The following is a 20,950-nucleotide window of genomic DNA, read 5'->3' on the forward strand; positions in this document are numbered from 1 at the left end:
CAGGCTCCTATCCTCCCAGGGACCTCACACAGCAGCCCCTCATCCCCCTGAAGCATACACAGTGCTCAGACTCCAGCTCATTTTGCTAGGGACCCCACATTGGCAACCTCCCAGTCCCTTTGTCCCCAGAGGAGCGCTCCCAACCCTGGCTCCCAGCTGCACGGGTGGCTCATTATTGTGTGCACTGGGGGGTGTCTCCAGGTCCCCAAGGGCCTCGTCTGCTTCCACCTAAGCCCCAACGTGCCCTGTCTGTATAAAGTGGCAAAGGTGGCAGCAGAGAAGGCTGTGGGTGCTCCCCTCCCCTGCATTCCCCAGAGGCTCGGGCAGCAGATTCCTCCCCATATTTCCAGCACAGTGCAGCTCCCTGATTTGAGGGTGCATTTGACTGCGGCCTCACACCTTGAGCCATAGATCCCATCCATAAGAGGGCAGGGGCTTCCTTTAACTTCTTACCTTTGCATCCTGAAAATGGGTCCAGGAGTCTGGCACTGAGGGGATGACTCAGGGGACACTGGTGCAGCCGTCATTTGGTTGGTGGGAGTCCGTTCAAACTGAGCAGCTTTGCTGGGGCGGACGGCTTCCCTGCTCTGAACTGCATTGGTCTAACGTGTGCCTAGGACTTGTCTGAGCCAAGCACTGGGCTCAGGGCCTTAACACATTCACCTCACTTAATGCTCAGAAAGCTCCCATGGGAGATGGGAGAAACGGTAGTATGTCAGGCCCATTTTCCCACCAAGTCAGGGAGTCACAATCAGGAAGAGAGTGCGCATAGCTAGTGTCACCCAGACCTAGTGCCACCCGGACCGGGAGGCCCAGCAGCCACTTCCTGACCTCTGCTTTCCCCGCCCCTGAGGTACTTCCTTCCACAGGAGTAAATTCACAGCGTGCTCAGGATGGTGGTTTGGAAGAGACTCTTCCTTCGTCAGCGTTATTCTCTCAGCAGGGATCCCGCATTCCTGGTGCTGCCAAGATCTCCCTGCAGCTTCTCTACCTGGCAGGGTTTCTCTTCTGCGTGCAGGGCCCCGTCAGCAGAGATGACTCAATTTATGTGCAGTCGGGTCTGGGTGTCACTAGTTTTACCATGGGCTTCTGGAGTTCCAATGTGCCAGCCAGGTTGGGACTCACAAGCTGGAGTGACCTCCAGCTTAGAGCCAGACCAAGGAGGTGCAGACCCTGTTACCACCTAGGATGCTTTTACATGAACATTTCCTTTATTTGTGACTATGGGTCTGTATTGTCAGCCTTCATGAAGGAATGGGCTGAAAGGTGATAGCATCATTTTCACCTTGGATTCTCTGAAACTTCCTAATGGATACGTACCTCGAACATCTGATGTTGTCAACCTGGTCACAGTGGAGAGCCTGCTGGCCTGCGGTATTAAAGAGCAATTTCCACAATCATGGTGCAGGTTTACAAAAGGAAACATATTATTCTCCTCGCAGTTTTTCTTTGGTCAGTAAAAGGCGCGGCTATTTAAAAAAATTAGCAGAGCAAGCCTAAACAATATTTTAAGTAGGACTTCTCTGGTAACCCGTTAAGACGCTGGCGATTTTACTTTGGACTATCTACCCATTGGGAATAAGTGCCCTATCAGTTAGGCATGCTTTTCTACTTTTATTAGACAGCAGTGCTTAAAATGACACTGAAACTAAGTTCTTCTCTTTTTCCATTGCCAAAGGTGGATTCTGTGATGGCAGAGGCCTGGTATGGCCCTTAACTGACCCTCAGAATCAGCAGGGCCAGCAGGTTAATGGGCTTGATTTAAACTTACAATTGAGTCCCCTTTCCCTGCCTGTTCGTTTCTACTCTCTACACCATTTATCATCACCTCCCATTTCCTGCCCAGTTTGCTAAGCAGTTAGATTTATTCTTTACATCTGTCTTTTTCCCCCTGCCAGAAGGTATACTCCACAAGGACAGGCCATTTTTGGTCTGTTTCCTCACTAATGCATCCCCAAGCACTTAGAAGAGTGTCCGGCACATACCAACCACACATTAAATATTATGAAATTCCATGAATGAGTGATCTGGTCAGCAATGATCTTTAGTTGTGGTTAATTCCTCACTCATTCTCTAGGAATAAAATTGTCACATAACCCAGGAAGACCTCAGTTGGTTATTTCATCCCAAATATCTCCAGATCTGCTGCACGTGAGCCCAAAAGAGGTTAGAGAACTACTTTGTTGGCAAGATGCAGCCCAACTCCAGACAGGAATGATGGATCAAACCTGCGCCCCAGGAAAGGAAGGCAAGCTTCTCTCCCAAGGCATGATGGCACTGAAATTCCCCCAGTTTTTCTCGGTGGGAGTGCTAGGATATGTATAAGTCTAAATGTGTGTGCTCACACATACATACAAACTTCTTGCAGATATATATATCTCTATGTTGATGATATATACGTATTTGTCTGTATGTATGATGAAATAGTATCCCCCCAAAGCTCATGCCCACTGAGAACCTCAGAATGTGACTTTATGTGGAAGCAGCCTTTGAGTTTGTGAGTAGTTAAGGATTGAGATGAGATCATACCAGGTTAGCATGGTATGGGCTGTAAGTCCAATACCTGGTGTCATTATAAGAAGAGGAGAGAGCAGAGAAAGAAGCCATGTGAGGACAGAGGCAGAGATTGGCCTTATGCAGCTATAAGCTAAGGAATGCGTAGGACTCCCAAGTGCCACTTAGAAGCTAGGAAGAGTCAAGGAAGGATTCTTCCCTAGAGCTAGCAGAGGGAGCATGACCCTGCTGACACCTTGATTTCCGACTTCTGGCCTCCAGACATGTAAGAGGATAAATTTCTGTTGTTGGAAGCCACCCAGTTTGTGACCTTGCCTTACAGCAGGGCTTGAAAACGAATACAACCCCCGAAATAGTCAAGCCACCACGTCCAGTTCCAGTGCAAGACTCCACAGTCCTCTCTCGCCTTACCCTGGCCATCCTTGCGCCTCCCTTCTCCAGCAGTGAGAATCCTGGCTCTCGCTATACTCATTGGCCTGTGTGCAGCCAATCCCCGGGCGCTGCCCTGCTGCTGCCAGACTCCTGCGTGAGTCCTGAGCCCCCACTCACCCGTCTGTACCTCCTGCTCCGGCACTGTCCTCACACAGCCCCAGGCCCCCTGGGGACAGGCCTGTGTACCCCGGAAAGCTGGTACCTGGACTATGTTACAATGGGAAACCATTATACCATCAAAAGACACCAGTGAGTGAGTAAAACCACTGGCCAGGGACGGGAGAAGGTATTTGTACTACATTTTAGCAGTATTGAGAGAAGGTGAAGAGATGTAAATAAACACTGAGACGCAACCATTAACTCCTAGGGTGTGTCATACAAATGGAACCTTTATTTTCTATGGTCATAGGATATGAGTCTCCAAGAAAATCGAAATGAAATCAAAGCGAAAACAGAATGAACCTCGTTTATTAATGAATGGGCATTATAACCAAAAATCAACAGAAAGTTATCAACAGTGTCCAACTCTTGGGACAGAGAGGAAATACCATGAAAATGGCAGTAACAAACAACTGCAAAGTCAGAAGGAAGAACATTGGGTAACACTTGTGGACTGTGACCAAATCTAGACTTAAAATTGACAGCCATCCATGCTTTCACCATTTTAAAGAAGAAAGAAAGAAAATACAGTATTTATTGGAAGTTCGCTCTGGGTAGGGCCTCCCCATTAACATCGATCCACTCGCTCTTCCTCGTAATTGTGTGGTACCGTTACCTGCCTTTCATGGCCCTTTCTGAGTTGGACATTTTTCCGTGAACCTATCCTTATGAAATGCTCGACATTTCAAAAGTGGGCTGTGTTAAAGTCTCAAAGCATATGTAAACACACCAGCGTGGCTGCACAGGAGCAAGTGGTTCTGACACAGGGTGTAAGCAGGAGTCAGGGGAGGTGCTCGTTGCCACCTTAGGGAAGCATGTGTGTGTTGCTCCAAGACCTAGTTAGTGGGAACGAACCAGCAGGACCACGTACATTTCCACATGAGGGAAATGGTGCACAGACACAGATGGCTGGGGCACATCTCTTTTACTGGGATGCCGACCCAGGATCTCATGGGATTCTGACACTCCTATGTTCCTTACTTAACCCCTATGCTGTGGCTGGCTAAGGATGACATTTTCATCACAGCCATCAAACAAATCATTTTTTTCGAAGACAAAAAAATCAAACCTAGGACAGTGGTGAGAGCTGGTGAATACTCTGGAATTTATATGCTTTGGAAGGTGGGTTTTAAACATAAGAAAACACAAAACTATCCTTATGGATAAGCTCAAACAAAACTGTTTTGCCAAGACATCCTAGCGTAGGCTAAGACTTTGGTGAATTAGTGTTCGTTTGTGTAGGAGATGCTTCCCTCAAGAAATGCACAGAGGACTCTTCTTTAAAGTTGGTGCACATAAAACCTGCTTTCCTTATGAAGCTTCTACAGCCATGGCTACACTTCTATGGCTTCTTCCCTGTGTGGTTTCTTAAATGCAAACTAAGGCTTGATTTCTGCCTATACCTTTTCCCACAATACTCGCACATGAATGGTCTCTCATCAGTGTGCGTTACCTTGTGTATAGTAAGATCTCGGCGTTGACGAAAACATTTCCCACAACTTTGACATATATGGGGTTTTCCATCTGTGTGGATTCTCAGGTGTCTTATAAAACTTACTCTACTACAGAAAATCATGCTACACTCATGACATTGGTGTCTTTCTCGTCCAGAATAAGTTTTAAGGTGCCATGCAAGGCATGACCGTTTCCTGAATTGCGTCTTACACACAGCACATTCAAAAGGCATCTCCTCTGTGTGACCCTGATGATGCCTTATGAGGTCTCCAGGACTTTCCTGCTTCTGGGGTCTGGGGCTGAGGGGCCCTTCCCTGCTGGAGCTCTCAGCTGCCTCTCCTAGAGAGGGGCTCTCATGCACAGGCACTGGGCTAGCCCAGGGCAGCTGCTCTGCAGGAGTTCCCAACGGACTTTTCAGCTCTTCTGAGTGTTTGCATGAATTGGGCCCATTTCCATCTAAAGAAACAGAAAATGGATACACAGTTTCCAGTTTTTTCTGCCTGGACATATTTCTCTATTTTCTCTCCCCATACTAAAGCTTGCTAGAAGGAATAGACATTGCAGGAGCCACTGTGCTCCAAGGAGGATGGAGAGATGGGGACCAAGAAGAGTTATCCTCAATGGCTAGTGGGAAGACACAAAGTCCCAAGTGGCATCCCGAATGTCGTTACCCTGGGACTGGGGTCAATTGCCCTTTTCCTTCTTCCCAAGCATCAGTGAACCTGCACCTACCTGTCATGGAGCCGTGGACCCCTGGCATCCCTTCCTTGGGGTCGTGGAATTCCGTCTCCCACGGCTCTTCTTGATGCCCTTCGGGGAGCCTCAGGTCCAGGTTCGGCCATGAGCATTCTGCCAGAGGAGGGATGGGGAGGAAGGGTAGGTTGAGTTGCCACAGGTTTCTCCATCGTCTGAGCTGCTTTCCTGCTCACGTAGCCTCTGAACACCTGCCTACTTCCTCCTCAGATAGGACTGCCTTACCGGGAGCCTCTGACAAGTTCTCGTTTTGTTTCATTTTTGTCTTTTAGGGTGAAGACAAACCCAAATTTAGGGACGAAACATCCTATTGTGTGCTCTGTGAAGGCGGTGCTCCTCCAACCTACGGAAGGAGAACCCAGCAGTTCGGGGGTGAAATGGAGGCGCTGAAGTAGTTCCACATCTGTTTCAAGAGTGGAATGGAATCACTTTGGTGATAGCAGAGCATGAGCTCAGTCTTCCTTAAGTGCTGGCGTATCATACCTGAGAAACACTGTCCTCTTGACAGCCAGGGAAGAAAGAGAGAGGCCTGCTCCTAGCACTGTCCCCCAGTTTGCCTTCCCCAACGTATGCTCACAGCCCTTGTCAGCTGAGGCCACGAACCATTCTCCTCTGACCCATGTCCCACCCCTCTGCCCGTGCTTCCATCCTCTACTCCTGAACATTCCATAAAATGACATCATGAATGCTGATGAACTGGGTATATTAAAGGTCTGAACAGGTGTCAGCCTTCCTTCTGTCTGCCAATACGGTGGGAACAGTTATGACTCTTAGCAACTGTCAGACAACACGACGATACAGTAAATAAAGCAAGTAGGAAGGACCTGGCACTCTCATATGCCATGCTTGGAGGGTACATTGCAACAATAATTTGGGAAGACATTTGAACATACCTATTGCAGTTTTAAATGCATATATGCCCACTAACCAACCATTCTTATTTGAGAAATTTGTCCAAATTTGACACATGCCCATGCAAGGCTGCCTGCTGTGTTTTATAGGGTATTATGGCTCCAGGGCATTTTGGTGAACAGTGAATGCCATCAGAGTCATGCCTCTATGCCCACTTCTGTAGGCAGGGCTCTTCTCTGTACCCGTGATACCATCCAGTCAGTGTTCCCACAGTAACCACCAGAGAAGTTGTTCTAGAAGTGGGCCTAAGGGTGTAAACGAGCCCTCTTTGCATTGGCCCCTCACCGGTTCATTTTTTCACTGTAGCCTGAGACTCCTTATCTCCAAAGGCCACCGGCACCAAACTCAAATTCTCACACATCCAATTTAAAAATTAGTCCCCAGAAGCAGACTTTTATCCATTTTGAGCCTGCCTGCTTTGCATATCCCAGAAAACCACACCCCACATCTGCTAGCCATCGAAAAGAGGGATCCTTGTGCTTATGGGAGGACCACCAAGCCACTGCTGCTGTTCAGAATTCTCTGACCCATAGACTCCGTGGGATGCTGCTGGGCTATGTGTGACATCAACCAGACTAGTAATTCCCTTTGGTGAGCCCTCGGTCCCTGGGGACTTCCCTCGTCCTCCTCCCCTTCTGACTTCTGACTCCCCCACAGGCAAACCTCACAGATGCCAAACAAGCTGTTTGTGCGCTACTGCCCCCTGCTGGGCATGACTTTTCCTTGCTCAGTCCCAGATCCTCAGAACCTGGACACCTGGTGAGGAGATGGGATTTGGTGAGCAGAAGGGAGATACAGGGGGGACATCCGAGTCAGTAGGACAAAGTGTATAATATCACTTGAAACAGTGATGAGAAAGGGGTAGTTTCCTTTCCTCCTCATTGGTGTATATTTCTTCTTTAATTCATTCTCTCTCTCTGGTTCAGGACATGGGACTGTCCTGTGCTTTAGACAGTAAAGTATTACAGTCAAGAGCATTATTGCTGCTCGACATCATACGTGAGCCTTGGACCTGCCACTGTTGCTAAGAGGGGCGAATTAACATGGGGACTGGAAATGCACACGCATAGAGATTTATAGTTAAACATGACTGAAAAGGTTCTGCCACTTGCTGCAGGCATACACAGAAAAAATACAGATTAAAAAACAAATCTGTAGTTAACAGACCAAAGATGTAGGTAAGGTAAAGATTGGAATACAAATGACAAAATTTTATATAACTCAGCATTGACCATAATAGAACCACATCGGTTCTTGTGGGGTTTCCTTTTGGTCACCTCTATTAAAAAGACAAGACAGAGTGCATGTCTACTACACGCCCAGTACTTGCCAGAGTAAGCTAAAAAACACAGTACCCAGACAACTGATGGAATGCAGAAAGAGGTACAAGTTGCCACCACATAATACACTATAACATTGTGAGTTGAATTCTGCTGGGTACTGGCACTGCATACATAACATGTGGTCCTGCGGGTAGGTCTGGAAGGAACCCAGACACTCTCTCCAAGGAGGTGGTAGAGTCTCAGCCATGCCCCTCCCCATAGGCAGCCAGACACCTGCAGAAGAGAGATGGCACTCAGAAAGGAAACCAGAAGAGATGGGAAAAAAGCCATAGGTAAGCCCAGAGCTAGAATATCAATAGGCTTCAAGAGCAAAGGGGTCAAAGGGTATAGGATATCTGTCCTCACACAGCCAGAGTGGTCACAGGAGAGCAAGGAAACCAGGCAAGGGACCTGAACGTTTGACAGATGTTTGAAGTTGGTGATCAGCTGACAGCCCACACACCTCACATGAAATCAGAACACTACAAGTGAGGCAGACAGGTGCCACACCTACTGCATGCCAACAGCTGGGGCACCCACACAGGAAATTGAGCTGCTGGGCACTAGAGGGCGCCTCATATCCAAATCTATTATCCTTTCAGAAACACTAAAAGAAAAACAAATGAAGACACAGAGGAATTTGATCCAAACAAAAATTAAAATAAAACAGAAGAAAGAGGGTTTAGTGAAATGGAAATCATCAATCTCCTAGATAAAGATTTCAAAATAAAAGGCACTAACATGCTCACAGATTTACAGAAAAGTATTCAACATCTCAGGGAGGACTTTAACAAAGAGATGGAAATCTTCAAAAAAAGCCTCTGAGAGCACTCACTATTCACAATAGCCAAGATATGGAAGCAACCTAATTGTCCATCAGTAGATGAATGGATAAAAAAGATATGGTACATATGCACAATGGAATATTATTCAGCCATAAGAAGAAAACAAATCCTACCATTTGCAAATAGAACTTGAGGGTATAATGCTCAGTGAAACAAGCCAGGCAGAGAAAGACAAGGACCAAGTGATTTTACTCATTTGTGGAGTATAATAACAAAGCAAAACTGAAGGAACAAAATAGCAGCAGACTCACAGACTGCAAGAAGGGACTAGTGGTTAGCAAAGGGGAGGGGCAGGGGAGGAGCAAGGGAGGGGGAAGGGAGGGGGAAAGGGATTGAAGGGCATTATGATTGGCACACATGGTGTGTGGTGAGTCACTGGGAAGACAGTGTAGCACAGAGAAGAGAAGTAGCGACTCTATGGCATCTTGCTACACTGATGGACAGTGACTGTGGTGGGTTTGGGGAGAACGTTATTATATGGGTGAATGTAGTTACCACCATGTTGCTCATGTGAAACCTTTATAAGATTGTATATCAAAGATACCTTAATAAAAAAAAAGCCACTCACACTTGAAGTACAGTATCTGAAATGAAACATACAATGGAGGGTTTTGAAAGTAGATTAGATGAGGTAGAGGAGATGATAAATAAAACAGAAATTAGAGAAAAGGAAAACAAAGAAGCTGAGGCACAGAGAGAAAAAAGGGTTTCTAGGAATGAAAGAACACTAAGAGTGCTGTGTGACCAATCCAAATGGAACAAAATACACATTATAGGGGTAGCAGAAGAAGAGACAGAAAAAGGGATAGAAAGTGTCTTTGAGGAGGTAATAGCTGAAAACTTCCCCAATCTGGGGAGGAAAATAGTCACTCAGGTCATGGAGGTGCAGAGATCTCCCCAACAAAAGGGATCCTAGGAAGACAACACCAAGACATATAATTGAAATGGCAAAGATCAAGGAAAAAGAGAGAGTATTGAAAACAGCCATAGAGAGAAAAAAATATCACTTATAAAGGAAATTACATCAAGCCATCAGCAGACTTCTCAGCAGAATCCTTACAGACAGAAGGGAGAGGCATGATATATTTCATAAAATGAAACAGAAGAGCCTTCAACCAAGAATACTGTACCCAGTAAGATTATCATTTAAATTTGAAGAAGGGATTAAACAATTTCCAGATAAGCTAAGGTTTAGGGAATTTACCTCCCACAAACCATCTCTACTGTGAATATTAAAGGGACTGCTCTAGATAGAAGTGCTCCTACAGCTAAATAGCCGTAACCAGAGAAAATAAAACCACGGTAAAGGAACTAGACCATTAATCACTACGCAAATACAAAATTAAACCAACTACTCACAAAGGTAGTCAATGGATACACAAAGAGTACAGAATATGACACCTAATATACAAAGAGTGGAGAAGGAAAAAGAGGAAGGGGAGAAAAAAAAAGAACCTTTAGATTGTGTTTGAAATAACATGATAAGCAATTTTAGATAGCAAGGAAACTATCCTTCAACTTTTCGTAACCACAAATCTAAACCTACAACGGAAATAAGTACATACCTATTAATAATCACCCTGAATATAAATGGACTGAATGCACCAATCAAAAGACATGGGATTGCAGAATACATAAAAAACACAAGACCCGTCTATATGCTGTGGACAAGAGACTCACTTCACCCCAAAGTCATACACAGATTAAAAGTTAAGGGGCAGGAAAAAATATTTGATGAAAATAATAGGGAGAAAAAAGTGAGACTACAGTACTTACACCAGACAAAATAGATTTCAAAACAAAGTAACAAAAGACAAAGAAGGACATTACATAATCATAAAGGGGTCAGTCCAACAAGAAGATATAACCATTACAAATATCTATTCACCCAATATAGGAGCACCTAAATATGTAAAAAAAATACTAACAATTAAAATGGAAAATAGAATGCAGTGCATTCATTTTAGGAGAATTCAACACAATACTCACACCAAAAGAAAGATCAACCAGACAGGAAATAAGAAGACAGAGGCATTTACCAACAAAATAGAACAGATGGACCTAACAGACATCTGAAGAACACTCCACCCAAAAGCAGGAGGACACACATTCCTCTTAAGTGCACATGGAACATTTTCCAGAATAGATCACATACTAGGCCATAAAATGAGCCTTACTAATTCAAAAAGATTGAAATTGTGCCAACCAGCTTGTCAGACCACAAAGGTATGAAACTAGAAATAAATTATGCAAAGGAAACTAAAAAGCCCAAAAACACACGCAGGCTTCACCACATGCTTCTAAATAATCAATGGCTCAATGACCAAATTAAATCAGAGATCAACCAGTATATGGAGACAAATGAAAACAACAATACTCTACAGCCAAAAGCTTGTGGGATGCAGCAAAGGCAGTTCCTAGAGGAAAGTATATACCAATACAGCCTTACCTCAGGATACAAGAACAATCTCAAATGAATAGTCTAAACTCACAATTAATGAAACTAGAAAATGAAGAACAAATAAGGCTCAAAGTCAGTAGAAGGAGGGACATAATAAAGATCAGAGCAGCAATAAAAATAATTGAGAAGAGTAAGAGAGTAGAAAAAATTGATGAAACCAGGAGCTGATTCTTTGAGAAAATAAACAAAACAGATAAACCCTGAGCCAGACCTTTCAAGAAAAAAAGAAAGCATACACACACAAACAGAATCAGAAATGAAAAAGGAAAAGTCACAATGGACGCGATGGAAATACAAAGAATTTTAGAGAATACTATGAAAAATTATATGCCAACAAATTGGACAGACTACAAGAAATGGACAACTTTCTAGAAAAATTCAACCTTTCAAGACTGACCCAGGAAGAAACAGAAAATCTGAACAGACCAATTACCAGCACAGAAATCGAACTGTTAGTCAAAAAACAAAGTAAGAACAAAAACTCCTGGTCCAGATGGCTTCAAGGAGGAATTTCATCAAACATTTAAAGAGGAACTAATACCCATCTCCTTAAAGTTTTCAAAAAAGCAGAAGAGGAGCGAGTACTTCTAAACTCATTCTATGAGGCCAGCACCACTCCAATACCCAAACCAGGCAAAGACACCTCAAGAAAAGAAAATTACAGACCAATGTCCCTGATGAACACAGATGCAAAAACCCTCAGCAAAATAAGAGCAAACCAAATTCAAAACATACATCAAAAAAAATCATCCATCATGACCAAGTGGGCTTTATTGTAGGGATGCAAGGATGGGACAATACTCAAAAATCAATCACTATCATACACCACATCTACAAAAAGAAGGACAAATCACATGATCACCTCAATAGACACTGAAAAGGCATTTGACAAAATTCAACATGCATTCATGATAAAAACTCTCAACAAAATGGGCATAGAGGGCAAGGATCTCAACATAATAAAAGCCATAGACATACCCACAGCCGACATTAATACTTCATAGCAAAAAGCTGAAAGCTTTTCCTCTAAGATTGGGTACAACAAGGATGCCCATGCTCACCACTTTTATTCAACACAGTAGTGGAGGTCCTAGCCACAGCAATCAGACAATACAAGGAAATAAGAGAAATAAAACCCAAATGGTAAAGAAGAAGTTAAAACGTTTACTGTTTGCAAGCAACATGATTTCATACAAGGAAAACCCTACAGACTCCACCAAAAAACGATCAGAGTAACTGAATCCAGCAGAGTTGCAGGATACAAAATTAATACACAAAAATCTGTTGCATTCCTCTATACTAACAACAAATTATCAGAAAGAGAAATCAGGAAAACAATTTCATTTACAAGTACATCAAAAAGAATAAAATACCTAGGATTAAAATTAACCAAGAAGGTGTCTCAAGACATTCATCAGAGAAATCAAAGAAGACACAATAAATGGAACTATATCCTGTGCTCATGGATAGGAAGAATTCATATTGTTAAAATGACCATCCAGACTTTAGCAATCTACAGATTCAGTGCACTCCCTATCAAAATACCAATGGCATTCTTCAATGACTAGAACAAATAGCTTTATACGGAACCACAGAAGATGCCAAATAGCCAAAGAAATCCTGACAAGGAGGAACAAATCTGGGGGATTATGCTCCCCAACTTCAAGCTCTACTACAAAGCCACAGCAATCAAAACAATTTGGTACTGGCACAAGAGAAGACCTATCAATCAATGGAACAGAATGGAGGGCCCAGACATAAACCCACACATATATGGCCAATATATGATAAAGGAGCCATGGATATACAACGGAGAAATGACAGCCTCTTTCAACAACTGGTGTTGGAAAAACTGGACAGCTACAGGCAAGAGAATGAAACTGGATTATACTCTAACCTCATACACAGAAACATACTCAGAATGGATCAAAGACCTGAATACAAGTCATGAAATAGTAAAACTCATAGAAAAAAACATAGGCAAAAATCTCTTGAATATAAACATGAGTAAGTTTTTCCTGAACACATCTCCTAGGGCAAGGGAAACAAAAGCAAAATGAACAAGTGGGTCTACATCAATCTAAAAAGGTTCTGCACAGCAGAGGACACCATAAGCAGAACAAAAAGGCGTCCTACAATATGGGAAAATATGATCGTAAATGACTTGTTGCATAAGGTGTGAACATTCAAAATATATAAAGAGCTCACATGCCTCAACACACAAAAAATAACCTGATTAGAAAATGATACCTGAATTAACAAAAATGCACAGCGGGTGAGCCTGCAAGGGATAGTCTGCTTTCTACACCAGAAGAAACATGTAGGTTTTGTTCAAATGACATAGGTATTTGGTTTATACTGTGGTGGAGGATTAAATCCTCATATAGGACCTGAAGCCCTTGGGTATATTAAGAAAGTATCAAGTAAGAAAAAGGCTCTTTTGCCATAAAAGCAGGGAGGCCCTTGGGGCCACATTACAGGTCCTAGTGATGACATTTGCAGGGATTCGGTCCTTATACAGCAAATCCCAAATCCCAGTCTTCCTGGGTAAAATTCTTGGTCAAGAGCCTCCTGCAGAGGATGATTAGTTTAAGGGGTTTTAAATTGCATTTTATCTAACCTTCTTTATGCATTGTGCCCAGCTATTCCAGGACAGACATCCCCTCCTTCTTTTTAACAAGGTGGGTGCATTTCCATCACATAAGTGGTGTTCGTTAACCAGCCCAACCTTGCACAGCTCTGTAGCTCTCAAACACAAACCAAGGAAAGGAAATAAAGCCATTGCCTTACCTGGGTCCAGAAAGGGCTGGCATTCCCCAGCAGCATCATAGCTCAGCTCCTGCGGCCCTCCCTGTGTGATGCACGCCTCTGCCACTGGCGCCTCTGGAGCAGGTCCCATCACTTGGACTGGGGGTGACTCCAGGTGGATGTTTGGTGGTATGTGCGCCGTTCCCACCGGTGCCAGTTCTTCCAAGAGCACTTCCTGCCTATCCACCTGGGGAAAACACCACAACCCGTCACTCTAAGGTCTAGACCAGCTCTGCCCAGCAGCAACATAATGCGAGCCACCCATGTCATTTTACATTCTCTAGCGGCATGTGAAAAATGAGTGGAAAGAAAGAGGATGGGTCATTCTTAATCGTATGTCTTCTTTAATCCAACTCACCACAACTATCAGGATTTCAACATGTAATCGCTATAAGCAAGTGTTAACAAGACAGTTCACCTACTATTTTTCATAGTGAGTCCTCTCGATGTGCTGTGCATTTTACACTTACAGCGCATCTCAGTTTGGACTAGCCCGCTCCAGGTGCTCTAGAGGCACACGTGGCTGGGGGCCACTGCACTGGCAGTGCACGACAAGACCACAGGAGAGAGACTCTTGCATGGTGAGCGAACCAAGGACGCAGAGAGAAAAGACGATACACTCAATCCATCCTAGGAGGGCAGGAAATTAGGAAGGCTCCTGTGCAGGCAGGCTTCTGCCGAGCCCGGCGACACACAAGACTGGAGTGCCTCAGCTGCCCAGCTAGAAGCACTTTCTCCTTTCTCCCAGATTCTGCCCTGTGCTCAGCTATGGCACAACCCGACAGGTTTTACCTGGTCATTTTGACAGGGGGCAGCCCACCATCCCCATGGGGCATCCCCATGGATATGATGGCTGCTGGTGGCTACTGGAACTGCACGGGCCAGAGATGGGTTACAAAGAACTCATAGTGCACAATTACACCACCTCCCAAACAACTGAGGAATGTCCCTTCAAGCATTCATGTAGGTGAAAAGAGCCTGTCAAGAACTTCATCCTGTTGGGCATATAAGTACAATTGGTTGGTTTTGAATAGTTTTAGCTAACTTGAAATTGTAGGAATTGCAGTCCTGTGAAAATCAAAGGAATTCTATATGGCTGACTGGATTTACCAGGACTTGTTTGCCACTTTGGAAACCCCACGAGCAGCAGCAACCCTGCTCAGTGTTTGGGCGGTATCAGTCTGAACATGGCGCTGTCGCCCTCCCAGGGAATCCATGCACGGATGCAAGCGTCTGACAGCTTCATGAGGGCTTTTGATGCACTCAAGCCCAAATGCGGGCAGGTGGCCATGCTGATAGTTTATAATGAACTACCTTCCTGTTCCTCTGTATTCCTTCCTGACTCCACCTGGCTCAGGCTGGCAAACTTTTTGTACAGTGCCAGACAGGAAACATTTAAGGTATTTTGGGTCATTTTCAACCTGCCTCTCATTATATCCTCTTTTTTAAAATAACCCTTTAACTTGTAAAAAGGGGAAAAAACGCCGTTAGCTAAAAGGGCATACAAAAGAGGCAACGGCAGGACGAGGCCTCAGACTCTAGCACAATATTGGTATTTTTGATGGATGAAGGCAGGCAGGTCATGCTATCTATGAATTTAAGAATATTTAAGAGGACATTATGAAATATTTGTTATAGGTGGGGGAATGGGTACGTTGGGATGAGAACCACTGACCCACACGCTGATTCCAGCAGAAAAGGAAAATGAAAATGCCTGTAGTGAAATCTTGGGATTGAGAAAAGACACAGAAATAAATGTCTAATCCAGTCCCAGCTGCCTCTGCTACTTCTTTGGGTCTAATTACCAAGATACCAAACTCTTTTCTTACCTGCTGCTCTGATACGTCAGTTTGTGTCTGTAAGAATTCCATCAGTGCCAAAACGGCTTCCCTATTTTTCATGCTAAACGGCCTCATGGAGTTCTGTATCTCTATGGGCAGAATCTGCATGAGTTGCTCCAACACTAGCACTTCCAAGATTTGTTCCAGACAACCTAAATTTGGCTTCAGCCACTGTCGGCAAAGTTCCCAGAGTTTCTTGAAAGCATCACGTGGCCCAGCTGCTTCTTTATACTGGAACTGTCTGAAGCGCTGGCGGGAGACTTCACGGTCAGTGTCATACTCGTGAAACACGGAGCCCTGATTCAAGGTCTGCATCGCACTATCCAGGGGCACAGCCATGTCTCTTCCAACAGTGGACAATTTATCTGGGGCCTGAAGTCTCAATTCCAATTTGTTTCTCTGTGTAGCCGTCAGGGGAAGGAGGCACCTACAGCTGAGGATGGGACAAAGTGAGAAAGGAGAAACCACAGTGGTTATCCGAGGGCTTAATAAGCTCCCTTAACTGCGTACATCTCACCAAAGCCCTAAGGTAGCAGATGGTCATCTTTTTGCTTGGCTATGAGAATCTGATGAAAGCCATGGATTCAGTTCCTTGAAAAATGCACGCACATGCACACACACACACACACACACACATTGGACTCAGTTCCTACAAAATTCACACATGCACACATCCAATTCTGAATCCACTTTCAGAAATTAATAACATGTCCAACTCCACCCACGGACCCTCTAGAAGCATGCAGTCCAACACAGCAGTCATTAGATCCATGGGGCAGTTTAAGTATAAATTAATTAAAAATTCAGCTCCTACCACACTTCAAGTGCTATTGGCACCCATCAGTGCAGAGAGTTCTGCTGGACACCACTGCCCTAGAATTCCACAGACTGAAGGCTAAGAACCCCTTCCCCTAAATGAACCTCCATAGATCTGTTGCCTTTAAGCCCATTCCCAGTCTAATTTCTATTTTCCTGTCTTTCTGAATATAGGTGGGCCACAAGAGAACGGAGGAGCAACACTCACAATCCCACGAATAGCCCTGCAAGTCCATCCAGCTTTGAGTGACCCTAAGTCACCTGCAACCATGGGCATCTTATCCAGAGCCACACCTTGCAAAGGCAGCAAATCGTCAGTCCCTCATTCTTCTCCATTTGAGGTGTGCAGTTGAGCCAACATCCCTGTGACCTTCACCCTCCAATAGCATGCCAAGTGAGAAAATGCACTGCTGCAGGACAGCTACAAGGAATCCTGTCTGCGTTTAGAGGCGAAGGACATTCACCACGTTCACCACGCTGTGTGCCAGGTGCTGTCCTAAGGCTCCTATGTCTCTTGGTCCATTTAGGCCTCACCCAAAGTCAGGCGGTGGTACTAGTATCAAGCCCTGAGTACACACGAGGACACCGAGGTTTGAGGCTTAGGACGACTGAATGACTTGTCCCAGGTCACACAGTAAATGCCAAAGGGAAATAAATGGTGATGAGTTTAGACTCAATAGACTCCTTTGATGCTCATTTCTGAGAACATCCTAATGTTCGTACCGCAACCTCTGAGGTCACAGAACTGGTCACCTACCAGTCTCCATAGGTCTGGAGACCATACCTGCCTTTGTGCTCAGGGTCCTCTCTCTCTGCATTTGCCAGATGCCTCCTGCACCTCTTCTCTTGCCTGGAGTGAGACAAGGAAAAAACTTCTCAGGACTCTTCACACCCAGTCATCCCACTGGGACACATCCCCATGCCACCCTTCATCTGGAGGGTAGTCTGGAATTTCGCACCAGGCCTATGTAGGTGTGATGACCTGCCAGCTGTGCGACGCTGACACCCAGTACTCCTGGAGCATGAGAACAGCCATAGCATCTATTAGATACAATTTCCTGCTGTGGATCCAGGCTCATGAAAGCGAACAGCAGAAGACCTAATAACCATCCTCCTTAAAGTTTTCCAAAAGGTAGAAGAGGAGGGAATACTCCCAAACTCATTGTACGAGGCCAGCATCACTCTAATAACAAAACTAGGCAAAGATACTGCAAAAAAAGAAAATTACAGACCAATATCCCTGATGAACACAGATGCAAAAACACCCAACAAAATATTAGCAAACCAAATTCAGTAATACATCAAAAAGATCATCATTCATGATCAAGTATTATTTATTCCAGGGATGCAAGGATTGTACAACATTCGAAAATTGAGCAACCACCACATCAACAAATGCACGTCAACAAAAAGAAGGACAAAAACCACATGATCATCTACATGGATGGTGAAAAAGCGTTGGAGAAAATACAACACCCATTCATGAAAAAAATCCCCAACAAAATGGGTATAGTGGGCAAGCACCTCAGCATAATAAAGGGTAGATATGACAAACCCATAGTCAATGTTACACTTAACAGGGAGAAGCTGAAACCTTTTCCTTTAAGATCGGGAACAAGACAAGGTTGTCCACTCTGCCCACTTTTATTCAACATAGTTCTGGAGGTCCTAGTCACGACAATCAGACAACACAAAGAAATAAAAGGCATCCAGATTGGCAAGGAAGAAGTTAAACAGTCCCTGTGGCAGATGACATGATATTGTACTTAAAAAAACCCTAAGGAACCACTCCAAAACTACTAGATCTAATATCTAAATTCAGCAAAGTTGCAGGATACAAAATTAATACACAGAAATCTGTTGCATTCCTATAAACTAACAATGAACTAGTAGAAAGAGAAATCAGGAAAATAATCCCATGCACAATTGCATCAAAAAGAATAAAATACCTAGTAATAAACCTAACCAAGACATGGATAGGAAGAATTAATATTGTCCAAATGTCCACACAGACTAAACTAATAAACAGATTCAAGGCAATCCCTATCAAAATACCTCAGCATTCTTCAATGAACTAGAGCAAATAGTTCTAAAATTTATATGGAACCACAAAAGACCACACATAGCCAAAGCAATCCTGAGAAGGAAGAATGAAGCAGGGAAGATTATGTTCCCCAAGTTCAAGCTCTACTACAAAGCCGAAGTAATCAAGATAATTTAGAACTGGCACAAGAACAGAACCATAGACCAATGGAACAGACTAGAGAGCCCAGATATAAACTGAACCATATATGGTCAATTAATACATGATAAAGGAGACATGGATATACAATGGGGAAATGACAGCCTCTTCAACAACTGGTGTTGGCACAACTGGACAGCTGCATACAAGAGAATGAAACTGGACTATTGTCTAACCCCATATGCAAAAGTAAACTCAAAATGGATCAAAGACCTGAATGTAAGTCATGAAACCATAAAACTCTTACAAAAAATATAGGCAAAAATCTCTTGGACATAAACATGAGCAATTTCTTCATGAACATATCTCCCCGGGCAAGGGAAACAAAAGCAAAAATGCACAAGTGGGACTATATCAAACTGAAAAGCTTCTGTACAGCAAAGGATACCATCAGTAGAAGAAAAAGACATCCTACAGTATGGGAGAATATATTCATAAATGACAGATCTGATAAGGTGTTGACATCCAAATTATATAAAGAGCTCATGCATCTCAATAAACAAACAGCAAATAAGCTAATTAAAAAATGGGCAGAGGAGCTGAACAGACACTTCTCCAAAGAAGAAATTCAGATGGCCAACAGGCATATGAAAAGATTCTCCATATCTCTAATCATCAGAGAAATGCAAATTAAAACCACAATGAGATATCACCTCACACCAGTAAGGATGGCCAACATCCAAAAGACAAACAACAACAAATGTTGGTGAGGATGTGGAGAAAGGGGAACCCTCCTACACTGCTGGTGGGAATGTCAACTAGTTCAACCATTGTAGAATGCAGTATAGAGGTTCCTCAAGATACTAAAATTAGAAATAACATTTGACCCAGGAATTCCACTCCTAGGAATTTACCCTAAGTATGCAGCAGCCCTGTTTGTAAAAAACATATACACTCCTATGTTATGGCAGCACTATTCACAATAGTCAAGAAACGGAAGCAACCTAAGTGTCCATCAGAGGATGAATGGATAAAGAAGAAGTGATACATATACACAATGTAATATCATTCAGCCATAAGAAGGAAACAAATCCTACCATTTACAACATGGATGCAGCTAGAGAGTATTATGCTCATTGAAATAATCCAGGTGGAGAAAGACGAGTATCAAATGATTTCACTCATATGTGGATTATAACAACAAAGAAAAAACTGGAGGAACAAAACAGCAGCAGACTCACAGAACCCAAGAATGGAGTAACAGTTACCAAAGGGAAAAGGACTGGGGAGGGTGGGTGGGAAGGAAGAGATAAGGGGAAAAGAGGGAATTATGATTAGCACACATATGTAGGCGGTGGGGGTCTCAGGGAAGGCAGCATAGCACAGAGAAGAGCAGTAGTGACTCTACAGCATCTTACTACACTGATGGACAATGACTGTAATGGGGTATGTGGTGGGGAGACTTGATAAGGGGGGGAATCTAGTAACCGTAATGTTGCTCATAAGATTGTATATCAATGACACCAAAAAACAAAAAAAAAGGGCAAGCGAACAGCAGCGTGCCGACAGAGAAGAAGCGCTCATGAAAGGCTATTGCTCCTGAGGTCTCATCCCTACGGAGCTTCTCTGTCCCCAGCCCACGCACCCACCTACCCGCCGCTGGAGGGCAGCCAGCACCGGGGCCGGTCTGGGCTGGGGACCCGCAGGGCTGACTCCCCCCAACCTCCCAGCACAGACCGTTCGGGTGTGCCTCCCCTGGCCTGCACGGAAGTAAGGGGCGGGCACGTCCCTGAACCTGGAGCTGGGGACGACTCCCCAAAGCATCCTAAATGGTGGCGAGCTCCTAGGGCCCCGGGACATCTAGGTAAGTTAAAAGAGCGCACTTCGGCCAAGGCCACGGGGAGGCGCGCTTGAAATGACTGAGGAGGATTAAAATTCGTGGCCGTGGGTGCGGGCGCGGCCCGGAGCGCTCCCCGGTGAACATGTCCTCCCGGAGGGGCGCTCCCAGCCCGCAATACCCGGGAAGGCGTGGCCGGGTCGCAGGCAGCGATGGCGGGGACCCGTGCCTGACGGGGGCGCCACAGCCCCAGCTCCACCTCGCGACCGCCGCCTCCCGCCTGGAAGGGGCGTCCTGGGCGGGAAAACTCCCTGGAAAGCTCTGCCTGGGCACGGGGGATCCAAAGCTCGCCGCCCCAGGCCCCTAGGGGAGCCTGGCTCCCAGCCCTGTGGGGTCCGCGCGTCCGAAGCTCGGGAACTCACCGCCTCCGGGCGCTGGGCTCGAAGCTTCCCCGCGCGGAGTCCGCGGCTGGCTGGCTGCGCTTCCGACGCGCCTGGCTTCTGCCTGATCCACAGCAGATCTGGCCGCGCCCCCAGCTCCTCACCGTTTCCCCTATGGCGGGGCGGACCCTTCCGGATGCGAGGGCGCAGGTGCACGTGGGGAACTTGGGTTA

At 44.9% G+C, this 20,950-nt stretch overlaps 1 protein-coding gene across 1 annotated transcript; it reads right to left on the minus strand.

Moving 5' to 3' along the window:
- Positions 1-1,244: 1,244 nt before the first annotated feature.
- LOC118972144 (zinc finger protein 449-like) lies at positions 1,245-15,858 on the minus strand. Its single transcript, XM_073227539.1, has 5 exons — positions 15,491-15,858; positions 13,644-13,848; positions 5,293-5,409; positions 4,771-5,016; positions 1,245-1,369 (listed from the first exon to the last, which is right to left on the minus strand). The coding sequence occupies exons 1-5, from the start codon at positions 15,839-15,841 to the stop codon at positions 1,245-1,247; spliced, it is 1,044 nt and encodes a 347-aa protein (XP_073083640.1). The 5' UTR covers positions 15,842-15,858.
- Between the last annotated feature and the right edge of the window lie 5,092 nt (positions 15,859-20,950).

Source organism: Manis javanica, chromosome X (assembly GCF_040802235.1).
Source record: "Manis javanica isolate MJ-LG chromosome X, MJ_LKY, whole genome shotgun sequence".
NCBI lineage: Eukaryota > Metazoa > Chordata > Mammalia > Pholidota > Manidae > Manis > Manis javanica.

Bases quoted from the DNA above. Each gene is read 5' to 3' on its own strand.
- LOC118972144 (XM_073227539.1), bottom strand. From the start codon at position 15,841: ATGGCTGTGCCCCTGGATAGTGCGATGCAGACCTTGAATCAGGGCTCC. The intron at 5,017-5,292 runs GTAGGTGCAGGT...CTGTTTCTTTAG, and splicing joins GGTCCACGGCTCCATGACAG to ATGGAAATGGGCCCAATTCA. The intron at 1,370-4,770 runs GTAAGACGCAAT...TTAATACCGCAG, and splicing joins GCCTTTTGAATGTGCTGTGT to GCCAGCAGGCTCTCCACTGT.